This window comes from Rhinatrema bivittatum, chromosome 5 (assembly GCF_901001135.1).
Source record: "Rhinatrema bivittatum chromosome 5, aRhiBiv1.1, whole genome shotgun sequence".
Classification (NCBI taxonomy): domain Eukaryota; kingdom Metazoa; phylum Chordata; class Amphibia; order Gymnophiona; family Rhinatrematidae; genus Rhinatrema; species Rhinatrema bivittatum.
This window is the reverse complement of record NC_042619.1, coordinates 345,604,716-345,617,202: the sequence shown is the minus strand read 5'-3', so window position 1 is coordinate 345,617,202 and position 12,487 is coordinate 345,604,716. Positions and strand designations below refer to the sequence as shown.

At 42.8% G+C, this 12,487-nt stretch overlaps 1 protein-coding gene across 3 annotated transcripts in view; it reads right to left on the bottom strand.

Annotated features, from left to right (window-relative positions):
• The window catches only part of PCCA (propionyl-CoA carboxylase subunit alpha), a 714,772-nt gene that overhangs the window by 410,831 nt on the left and 291,454 nt on the right, over positions 1–12,487 (bottom strand). For all 3 annotated transcript variants that reach the window (XM_029604503.1, XM_029604502.1, XM_029604504.1), the window contains one exon: positions 2,589–2,739. In XM_029604503.1, coding sequence (XP_029460363.1) covers positions 2,589–2,739 — 151 coding nt within the window. The remainder of the gene's footprint in view (positions 1–2,588; positions 2,740–12,487) is intronic.

Below are 12,487 nucleotides of genomic sequence, written 5' to 3'. Positions count from 1 at the left end.
ATTTGTGAGGCAAGACTTGCCCTGGGTAAAGCCATGCTGACTTTGTTCCATTAAACCATGTCTTTCTATATGTTCTGTGATTTTGATGTTTAGAACACTTTCCACTATTTTTTCCTGGCACTGAAGTCAAGGCTAACCGGTTCTGTAGTTTCCCGGATCATCCCTGGAGCCCTTTTTAAATATTGGGGTTACATTTGCTATCCTCCAGTCTTCAGGTACAATGGATGATTTTAATGATAAGTTACAAATTTTACTAATAGGTTCTGAAATTTCATTTTTTAGTTCCTTCAGAACTCTGGGGTGTATACCATCCGGTCCAGGTGATTTACTACTCTTCAGTTTGTCAATCAGGCCTACCACATCTTCTAGGTTCACCGTGATTTGATTCAGTCCATCTGAATCATTACCCATGAAAACCTTCTCCTATTACGGGTACCTCCCCAACATCCTCTTCAGTAAACACCGAAGCAAAAATCTTTCCGCGATGGCCTTATCTTCTCTAAGTGCCCCCTTTAACCCCTCGATCATCTAACGGTCCAACTGACTTCCCTCACAGGCTTTCTGCTTCGGATATATTTAAAAAGGTTTTTACTCTGAGTTTTTGCCTCTGCAGCCAACTTCTTTTCAAATTCTCTCTTAGCCTGTCTTATCAATGTCTTACATTTAACTTGCCAATGTTTATGCTTTATCCTATTTTTCTTCTGTTGGATCCTTCTTCCAATTTTTGAATGAAGATCTTTTGGCTAAAATAGCTTCTTTCACCTCCCCTTTTAAACCATGCCGGTAATCGTTTTGCCTTCTTTCCCACCTTTCTTAATGTGTGGAATACAACTGGACTGTGCTTCTAGAATGGTATTTTTTTTAACAATGACCACGCCTCTGGACATTTTTTACTTTTTGTAGCTGCTCCTTTCAGTTTTTTTCTAACAATTTTTCTCATTTTATCAAAGTTTCCCTTTGAAAGTTTAGCACGAGAGCCTTGGATTTGCACACTGTTCCTTTTCCAGTCATTAAATCAAATTTGATCATATTATGATCACTATTGCCAAGCGGCCCCCACCACCGTTACCTCTCCTCACCAAGTCCTGTGCTCCACTGAGAATTAGATCTAAAATTGCTCCCTCTCTCGTCGGTTCCTGAACCAATTGCTCCATAAAGCCAATTGTTGGTATTAAAGGCTGTCTTTCACTCATCAACCTGCTCAGATCTGAAAAAGATTATAGACCCCCTCACAAGTCCAGCTTGGTAAAAATCTGGGCACCCTGAAGTCTATCAAATTAGCAGCAAAGGATAACAATCCTCAACAGTTATTTTACCGAGGCCCTGGTAATTGATACAGGGTCTAAAGGAACCATCCTTATTTTGTAGAAAGAAGAATCCTGCTACCGCAAGTCAAATGAAGCTAATTTCCTTAAATATGGTAACACAGTAAGATAACACATGTCGGCAGAAAAAGACCCAAGGTCTATCCAATCGGCCCAGCAAGCTTTTTTTTAAATTTTAAATTATTATATTAGGGTGACTGATGCTCTATGCAGGTTATCCCAGTCAACACAGGTAATCCTTTTCTTCACCATTTAGCCACTATGAATTCTCTGTGTTTATCCCAGGCCATTTTTTATTTCCTTTACTGCTCTTGTCCTCACTACCTCCTCTGGAAAGGTATTCCATGCATCCATCACTTTTTCCATTAAGAAATCCTTCGACTCAACCCCCTTTGAGCTTTATATTAATTAATGCCCCTTGTTCTACAGTTTTCTTTTTATCATAAAAAGAAAAAAAAGATTTGATGTCTATGCATCATTAATACCTTTTCACATATTTGAAAGTCTTGTATCATATCAACCTGTCTCTTCCTCTCCTTCAGTGTACTACATATTTAGATCCTTCAATCTCAACTCATAACTCTTTTGATACGGAGGCCATTTTGGCTTCCTTTCTCTGGACCACGACAAGGGTCTCATTACTTCATGACTGTGCAGAACTTCATAGTTTACTGACCCACGGTACAAGTCCCTTGATTTATATGGACAAGGGAGGTAGAAGCTGAAATGAATTGTACTGGGTCATCAAAAATGCATTTAAACATCATGACAAAGCATCACAGTCCAAAATCAAGGGGTCCTGTCTTCACAGAGTTAGGTGGCCTGAGTCAGAGCCTCCCAGGAACGGTAACTTTCAAGTTACCGTTCCTACACAGGAACGGTAACTTTCAAACAGCTACACGCGCGTATGCCGGCTCACGTGAATGGATGCGGCCATTTTAAAACATACGCACGCATGTATTCACACAAATAAAAACTAAATTAAAAAAAAAAACTAAAAAAACTTGCACAAAATAGGAGAAAAAACTGGTGACACACTGTAAAAAAAAATATATATACATATAAATATGAAAAATGAAATTGGAAAAAAAGTTGTATTCACCCTAAACATATTCCACAACATGGAGAGGTTGCAATGTCACAATCTTAATCTCAAAATCATATGTCAACTCCCCATTACACTTAACTCAGAGACGTACAACAGGCAGTTCACTGGAGCGGGTGCTTCAAGTGCAGTACGAGACAAGTAGCTGCGTTCTTTACCTGCAGTCTAGTATTCATTTCTAAGAAGTAGAAATTCTTCTTGGAGTCCACAAGAAATTCCACTGTACCAGCAGATGAATATCCTACTGCATTAGCAAGAGCTACGGCCTGCTCTCCCATGGCTCTTCGAGTCTTAGGATCTAGAAAGGTGCTATGAAGACAGAAAACAAACACAATATAAACATCATGCTCTGCTCGTCCTCATAACTCCCTGCATTTTCTTTTCGTTAATCAGTCATTTATATTAATAAAGGTACGCACGTTTTATGCGTCTCGAAAGACTGGATCACTTACAAGTCATTGGACACAAGTATTTAAATATTCTGATGGCAGTATCTTGAAAATGACAATCTCCAAAGAAAGCTCCCCAAAGTTAATCCCATAGCACTGTGCTTCTTAACATTTAAAAGGGTGAACTCGTAGGGAGACTGATTTAGAAAATCATAAAAAGAAAGCATCAAGTGAGTTGATTGGGAATTCCTCTTCTGTACAAGAGACGCACCAGTCTGGAATCAAATTCACCACACAAAATATTCCCTAAATCGGAACATGACCATGTGACGAGGCAGATATTTGTTCCAAACAAAATTCCAGGCATTATATGATTAAGGGATCCATCCCTCTGTATCCTTGTGGGATGAAAAGTCTCATATGTCATTCTCAAAGTGAGATTAAAAAAAAACACGGCAAATTTGAAGTAAAACTCCTCATAGACCCTAACACAGACCCTCTAATAAACAAATAAAAAAGGAGTGATGAAATGAATTCATGCCTCCTAGTCACTATAAACTGCAGAACAAAAGAGTAATGGTTCATGTCAAAAAAATGGAAGCTGTAAGAGTAGCTCACACGTGAAGAAACTAAGCCATGCAACAGGTAAACAATATAATTGATTCTTGACTATTCCAAGAATGACCCTACAGAACATTATTAGCCTAGTCTTAAAGATCAGGCTCACCGTGGGATCTACTGAGAACCACTTAATTTTAGAATCTTCTGGGTTGGTTTTTTTTTTTTAATAAATAAGTGTATTGTAGCAGTTTGAACATGGGGCCCTCATCTTTAAGACTAGATTGTACGGAGTAATTTACAAAGCCACTTACACAAACAAAACACGGGTGACTGTCCATAAACGGCTCCTTCTACAATAGTACAGGTTTTGTGTGCATAAATATGCAGAAAACACAATTTTATATATATTTTTCAGCACACAGAAGATCAGCCTTCCTATTTTTTTTTTTTAAGTATGCATAGAAATTACCCTACACAAGTTATGCAATATCACTTTTTGCAAGACAGCTGAGAATTTACCATGCAAACCCTGTGCACATGAAGTTCACTTTGAAAACTGGTGTCTCTTATGCATACTGGCAATGTGCACCTAATTCAGGGTATTATCCTATTTAGGAAGCTGGTAGGTAGTTTTTAGAAATATTAATGTAAACTAACTAAAGTAAGCTATCAAAACCCTTTTGCATTCTAAGCTTCTGGGTAAGTCATTTTTATTTATTTATTTATTTATTTGGGGTGCATTTTATAGGGACGCACTGTTTCAGCAATAAAAATAAATAAAACCTTGTAGTAAATGCAATTCCCTGTCTTAACAGATTATAAAACATTGTTTAAATTAGCTTTCAAAGCAGCCTTCCTGGGTAATTTTGTATGGAGTTCAGTATGTAAACGTTTTCAGCTCTCACACCTGGATCAAGCATATTTTCATATTCCTATTGGAGAAGAAACCTCCTACTAAATTGCACAGCTTAATACTTAGGCCTGGTTTCATCAGAAATTCATGTCTGAGATAAAAAAAAATGGGCCTGGTGAGTCCCAGTTTCCAGTGCATCGCATCACAGGGGGAAATTATCGTGTTTCGCCAGCTTGTCACACAGTGTGTCAGCGCGTCGCACGTCATGTTACACAGCACGCGCTGGTTTATGCGGGCCACGTTATTCTTTTTACTTTATATATACCGGCTTCCTGCAGCTGCCTCTGAGAGCTTCAGGCATTGGAGAGTTGGTGAGTGGGAGTAGAACCTTATACACTGCGATTTCCTGAGTGCGTTGTCCTGTTATACCGGCTTCCTGCAGCTGCCTCTGAGAGCTTCAGGCATTGAGAGTTGGTGAGTGGGAGTAGAACCTTATACACTTGCGATTTCCTGAGTGCGTTGCCCTGTTTATACCGGCTTCCTGCAGCTGCCTCTGAGAGCTTCAGGCATTGGAGAGTGGGTGAGTGGGAGTATAACCTTATACACTGCGATTTCCTGAGTGCGTTGTCCTGTTATACCGGCTTCCTGCAGCTGCCTCTGAGGCTTCAGGCATTGGAGAGTTGGTGGAGTGGGAGTAAACCTTATACACCTGCGATTTCCTGAGTGCGTTGTCCTGTTATACCGGCTTCCTGCAGCTGCCTCTGAGAGCTTCAGGCATTGGAGAGTTGGTGAGTGGGAGTAGAACCTTATACACTGCGATTTCCTGAGTGCGTTGTCCTGTTATACTGGCTTCCCTGCAGCTGCCTCTGAGAGCTTCAGGCATTGGAGAGTTGGTGAGTGGGAGTAGAAACCTTATACACTGCGATTTCCTGAGTGCGTTGTCCTGTGTATATACCGGCTTCCTGCAGCTGCCCTCTGAGAGCTTCAGGCATTGGAGAGTTGGTGAGTGGGAGTAGAACCTTATACACTGCGATTCCTGAGTGCGTTGTCCTGTTATACCGGCTTCCTGCAGCTGCCTCTGAGAGCTTCAGGCATTGGAGAGTTGGTGAGTGGGAGTAGAATCCTTATACACTGTGATTTCCTGAGTGCGTTGTCCTGTTATACCGGCTTCCTGCAGCTGCCTCTGAGAGCTTCAGGCATGGAGAGTTGGTGAGTGGGAGTAGAAACCTTATACACTGCGATTTCCTGAGTGCGTTGTCCCCTGTTATACCGGCTTCCTGCAGCTTGCCTCTGAGAGCTTTCAGGCATTGGAGAGTGGGTGAGTGGGAGTAGAACCTTTATACACTGCGATTTCCTGAGTGCGTTGTCCTGTTATACCGGCTTCCTGCAGCTGCCTCTGAGAGCTTCAGGCTATGAGAGTGGGTGAGTGGGAGTAAACCTTATACACTGCGATTTTCCTGAGTGCGTTGTCCTGTTTATACCGGCTTCCTGCAGCTGCCTCTGAGAGCTTCAGGCATTGGAGAGTTGGTGAGTGGGAGTAGAACCTTATACACTGCGATTTCCTGAGTGCGTTGCCCTGTTATACCGGCTTCCTGCAGCTGCCTCTGAGAGCTTCAGGCATTGGAGAGTGGGTGAGTGGGAGTAGAACCTTATACACTGCGATTTCCTGAGTGCGTTGTCCTGTTATACCGGCTTCCTGCAGCTGCCTCTGAGAGCTTCAGGCATTGGAGAGTTGGTGAGTGGGAGTAGAACCTTATACACTGCGATTTCCTGAGTGCGTTGTCCTGTTATACCGGCTTCCTGCAGCTGCCTCTGAGAGCTTCAGGCATTGGAGAGTGGGTGAGTGGGAGTAAAACCTTATACACTGCGATTTCCTGAGTGCGTTGTCCTGTTATACCGGCTTCCTGCAGCTGCCTCTGAGAGCTTCAGGCATTGGAGAGTTGGTGAGTGGGAGTAGAACCTATACACTGCGATTTCCTGAGTGCGTTGTCCTGTTATAACCGGCTTCCTGCAGCTGCCTCTGAGAGCTTCAGGCATTGGAGAGTGGGTGAGGTGGGAGTAGAAACCTTATACCACTGCGATTTCCTGAAGTGCGTTGTCCTGTTATATACCGGCTTCCCTGCAGCTGCCTCTGAGAGCTTCAGGCATTGGAGAGTTGGTGAGTGGGAGTAGAAACCTTATACACTTGCGATTTCCTGAGTGCGTTGTCCTGTTATACCGGCTTCCTGCAGCTGCCTCTTGAGAGCTTCAGGCATTGGAGAGTGGTGAGTGGGAGTAAAACCTTATACACTGCGATTTCCCTGAGTGCGTTGTCCTTTATACCGGCTTCCTGCAGCTGCCTCTGAGAGCTTCAGGCATTGGAGAGTTGGGTGAGTGGGAGTAGAACCTTATACACTGCGATTTCCTGAGTTGCGTTGTCCTGTTATACCGGCTTCCTGCAGCTGCCTCTGAGAGCTTCAGGCATTGGAGAGTGGGTGAGTGGGAGTAAAACCTTATAACACTGCGATTTCACTGAGTGCGTTGTCCTGTTATAACAAACCGGCTTCCTGCAGCCTGCCTCTGGAGAGCTTCAGGCATTGGAGAGTGGGTGAGTGGGAGTAGAACCTTATACACTGCGATTTCCTGAGTGCGTTGTCCCTGTGTTATACCGGCTTCCTGCAGCTGCCCTCTGAGAGCTTCAGGCATTGGAGAGTTGGTGAGTGGGAGTAGAACCTTATACACTGGATTTCCTGAGTGCGTTGTCCTGTTATAACCGGCTTCCTGCAGCTGCCTCTGAGAGCTTCAGGCATTGGAGACTGGGTGAGTGGGAGTAAAACCTTATACACTGCGATTCCTGAGTGTGTTGCCCTGTTATACCGGCTTCCTGCAGCTGCCTCTGAGAGTTTCAGGCATTGGAGAGTGGGTGAGTGGGAGTAAAACCTTATACACTGCGATTTCCTGAGTGCGTTGCCCTGTCTTCTGTTCTCATCTCTTCCCTTTACTTTGGCCTTTTGTCTTCTTTGAAAGTTTTTGTCAGTATGTCTGTCTGTCTTTGTGTCAGGAGGAGGAGTGGTGAGGCGTGGTAGTGGTGAGTGGAGAGGATGGAGCATGAGAGGCAGGGGGAGGGAGGAGAAGAAGAGGGAGGACAAGGGCAGGAGTGCTAGGTGAAAAAGTACGGGTAGGGACAGGGACAGGGAGTAATCAAAATGGCGCCGGCCATCCATTGCTCCTACCATGTGACAGGGGCCGACCAATGGCACCGGAAGCCCCTGTCACATAGTAAGGGCAAAGGGCCACCGGCGCCATTTTGATTACTGGCAGCCGACGACCCAAGAGCAGGAGATCGCTCCCGAGACCCCCACTGGACCACCAGGGACATTTGGCAAGTCTTGGGGGGGGGGGGGGGGTCAGGAGAGTGGGGGGTTGTAGTTAATTAAATTTGAAGGGTTGGGAGTGGGGTTTTGTTTTTGGTTTTTTTTCCCACGAAAGAGAACGATAAAAGTTTTCTGATCCGGGGAGTGGACCGAAATGGCCCTCCCCAGACCCGAAAACGAAACAGGGACAAAAAAAAAAATATATTTTATGCATTCCCCTAATTTGCTCCATAAGACGCAGAGATGCCCAGGGACAGAGCCGGTTTAGTACACCATTTTTTAAAAATTTCCCCCCTCTGAATCCTAGGTGCGTCTTATGGAGCGAAAAACACAGTACTTCCCCTTTTTTTAAATTGTTATCTTGACAAGCTCAACACGATATCTAGTTTCGCTACAGCTGCTTCAGGGGCTTCAAAGTGAACAATAATTTTCTGCGTTGAATTTTTGGTCCCACAATTATATTTTAAGATTCCAATGATTTCTAGTTCAAAAGTGCCATGGCGCCAAACTTAAAGACGCAGAAAAGTGTTGCTCAGTTTGAAGCCCCTGAAGCAGCTGTAGCGAAACATGATATCGTGTTGGGCTTGACAAGGCTACTAATTTTAAAAAAGGGGAAGTAACTGATTTTTTCACTTTTTGGTATCATTAGTTCATAAAAAGTAAGGACCGATGATTAAACGAGACCCTGTCAGTTCATTGATGGAACATAGTTATGTTCTAAAGCAGTGGTTCTCAACCCTGTCCTGGGGACCCCCCAGCCAGTCGGGTTTTCAGGATATCCACAATGAATATGCATGAGAGAAAATTTGCATACACTGCCTCCATAACATGCAAATTTTCTCTCATGCATATTCATTGTGGATATCCTGAAAACCCGACTGGCTGGGGGGGTCCCCAGGACAGGGTTGAGAACCACTGTTCTAAAGGGTGGTATGATGGTCCGAAATATATAAATTTCTCTCTCTAGTTGCTTGGGAGTAGGCAGACGTCCCCAGACTGGCTGCCTCCCCTGTACTGGTGTGGCATGTGGATCTGCCTAATACCTGTTCGCTATCAGCCTTAGCTGTTGAAAGAGCGCTCTCAAAGGGGGCAGAGCCCAAGGGCCAAGGCAGCAAAAGTTAAGTAGCAGGCAGCAGGACCAGGACTGGAGAGCACAGCATGGAGGCCACAGACCAGGAGAAGACACAGCAGAATGGAGGCAAGAGCCCCAGGAGAAGACACAGTAGCATGGAGGCAGCAGCAGGATGAGATAAGACTCCAGCAGCAGCAGCAGGAAATGAGACATGATGAAAAATTCCAGCAGCTTGACCACAACTGGAGATCGCATCAAGGAGGCTGGAGTATGGGCAAAGCATTGAGGAAGGCTTTAGAACTAGGCAGTAGGACAACAATGGTAGACAGTAGACCATCACCTGCAGCAAGCTGGCACAGGATCTCTGTACTGAGGACGGGCCCAGCAGTCTTCTTCCATCTAGCTGGCACAGGATCTCTCTCCAGAGGCCCGGCCAGGATTGTTCAACAAGTCTTTTTTCTAGGCGTTATAGAGCATCAGTAGCAAACCTTCATGGCCCTTTGCCACGTCAAGGCTTGGGGATGTCTTTGAAGGGCCTACCCCTGGGTCGTCTATCGGGCTGGGGATTGCTACGAGGTGTAGAGTCTTGGGATGCTGGGGAAGGCACTGGTGGAGGCTTCGGCATTCTTTGGTGAGCATATTGGTGAGGTTATTTATTGATATAGCCACTGTGATGAGCACTTGTGTGTGGGTTGCCGTCTGGTCACATAGGGCCTGGTGGTCTGACTGTTGACAACCCTCATTTTATCCTTATTAGTTTTAATTTTTGGATGCTGTTTGATATGTCTGCTGTTCTGAAATATTTTATTGATGTTTGAGAAATTTAAAATAAATAGTTGATGAGTTTTTAATTATTGGATCTTCCATTCACCAGCTGTTTTGAAATATCCTATTAGTAGGTTTATACTATTATGATTAATGTATTTATTATAGTTCTTGATTTTATTGTTTAATGTCGGATTGATGATGGTTTCTGTTTTTCCATTGTTGCACTGCATAGAGTATGACTTGTTGCAGTTTCTTATTCAGTTTTTGCATGCATGTTTCTATTTATACTTTTTGATCTCTTTATTCTGTATTTGGTGAGGGTCTGCCTGTGTTCTCAATATGTGACCAAGGAGAGTTATTCTGCTAGCATGTAGGAATCTATAACAGCTTGGTTTCTACGGTTTTCTTAATAGGAGGTGTATTGGTGTTTTAGAGTGTGCGGTAATATTTGCAGTGTTACCTTTTCATAGGTAAGGTTGTTATTTTTTTTTTGTGTGCTGGCAGTTAGTGCTGTTTTGTTGAGGTCAAGCCCACACCAAACACGCATTACAAAAGCCCTAATGCCATATGGGTTCCATGTGTCTTTTTTGTAGGGTTTTCTGGCTGGCACCAAAGAAATGCGTGGAGAACACAGATAATGATCCTTTGAACTCCCGGAGTACGGCAGCCGTCCGGTAAACGAACACAGTTCATGGATAGGATCTTTGGCAAGATTTAGAAAATTCTGTAGCCTATTTTACAGATGCTGTGGAAAATTTGTAGGACATGTATGTAACTCTGCTTAAAGTTTAAAACTACTTGAAATGCTTATTTATTTATTTTTAATTTTTATATACCGATGTTCTTGTAACTCCGGTTTACATAAAACAGTGAAATGCCCAAAAAAGGGTAGGCACTTTACATAGAACAATAGAACAAAATACCAATTAAACATAGTAATATTGTAATAGTGTAAATACAGTATAAATACAAGAAACGTTTGAACTCAAAATCATAGTACAGTTGAAAGAATCATAATAGTAAAACTCAGTGAGGTATCCCATAATTTGGGTTTATCATCGCGTCTAGGCAGCATTAAGTGTCTGGGAAGGCTTGGTGGAAAAGCCAGGTTTTTAGCTTTTTTTTGAACTCCTGATGACTTGGTTCTAGTCTTAGATCTGGGGGGAGCGCGTTCCATTAGTGGGGGCCTGCTGAAGATAGTGCTCGTTTACTCAATGATGATTTTACCTGTGGGGCATGCAGTGTGCCTTTGCATGCGCTTCTAATTGGTCTGGGAGATGTATGAGGTTGGAATTGTGTGCTTAACATGATAGGAGCAAGTTTGTGTGTTGCTTTGTGAACGATTGTGAGCACTTTATAGAGGATCCTGTGTTTAATAGGAAGCCAATGAAGGTTGCGAAGGATTGGAGTGATATGTTCTCTTTTGTTAGAGTTTGTGAGGATTCTGGCGGCAGCGTTCTGTAGCATGTGTAAGGGTTTGATAGTATTTGTGGGGAGACCGAGAAGGGAGTTGCAATAATCGAGCTTAGATAATATGATGGATTGGAGTACTAGCTGGAAGTCAGGAAGTAAAGGAGGGGTTTTAGCTTTCTGAGGACTTGCAGTTTGTAAAAGCAGTCCTTTGTGGTAGTGTTTATAAACTTTTTTAGGTTTAGATGGTTGTCTAGCCAAGCTCCAAGATTCTCTGATGTCAGGTGAGAACATGCTATTTCAGTTTGGTTGAGAGGAGCTTGATGAGATGGTGAGGGGGGTCATGGGAGATAACGAGCATTTCAGTTTTGTTGGCATTCAATACTAAGTTGAGGCTAGAGAGTAAGTCTTTAATTGGCTAAAGGCAGTCATTCCAGTAGGTGAGTTTTTTGAAGGGATTCTGTAATCGGGAGAAGGATATTCTCCCGATTACAGAATCGGGAGAATCCTGTAATCTCTTTTAGAATATTAGTCTTAAAAATTAATATTCTAATTAAAATGTTTTTGTTAAACATTTACCTTTCAAAAATATACTAAATAAGTTTTCCACCCTTTGTCATGTGTGCCTGGACAAAATGTCTGTTCTTTTTCTCCATTTCAATATTTTCTATCATCTTTTTTTTTTTATCTTTTCATTCCTATTTCCTTCATCGTTTTCTCCCTCTCTCTCATTACAGCTGTTCCTTTCCCTTTCTAACGTTCCTCTCGTACTCCCTACAGCCTTCCCCTCGATAGTTCCCCCCCATTCTTCTCAAGCTCTCCCCTTTCAGCCCCTTCCTTCCAGGGCAGCGCTGGCTTTGGCAGGACTGATGGCACAGGAAGCAGACGGGGGCAATACTGGCCAGGCAAAGCCCAGCAGCAACAGGAATGGCAGAGGAAGCGATGGTCAGACCAGAAACCTGGCAGTGAGAAACTTGAGCAGTCAGTAGTAGATGGTGTTTTTCTATAATTTCATGGCATAGGTCCGATTCGGTGCCAGTTGCCACAGAATTACGGAAAGCTGGGAGCCCTAAATATTCTTATTTATTTATTTATTTATTTGTGCATGCGCCGTCGTTTCAAAGTTAGATCACAAAGGTTCACATATATAGCATTGAATTGCATTGTGAAAAGATAATAAATTTCAAAGTGCATTAATATAAAAGTGTGAATAAAAGGTAAAAAGGATATAAAATAGTTAGAAATTACTTCGACAAAAGGAAGATAATTCCAAGGAAATTATTAAAATAGAAGATTACAGAATAAAAAGTAATAGATTAAGATTAAGAACATTTTAGGTTAAGTAGATTTGAATAATTTCAGGAGAGTTCGTAGCTAATGCTACTAAAAACAGAAAAAACAATGTTGATTATTTTGATTCTGCAGTTCAATAATGCATGGCTACAAGATAAAAATACCAAACTATCTCAACCAGAGAACGTCTGCTGATTTCAAAATCTTGAAAGTGCAGATGGAGCAGATTTTTATGTTGGAGAACTAGCATTGTTTCTGCTATAGATAAAAGGACAGTTAATCCCCTGCACTACAATGAGGTCTTCCTATGTCTCCAGCCCCTTCCTTTCCCTCTGGTTTCCTCCTGTATCTATAGAAT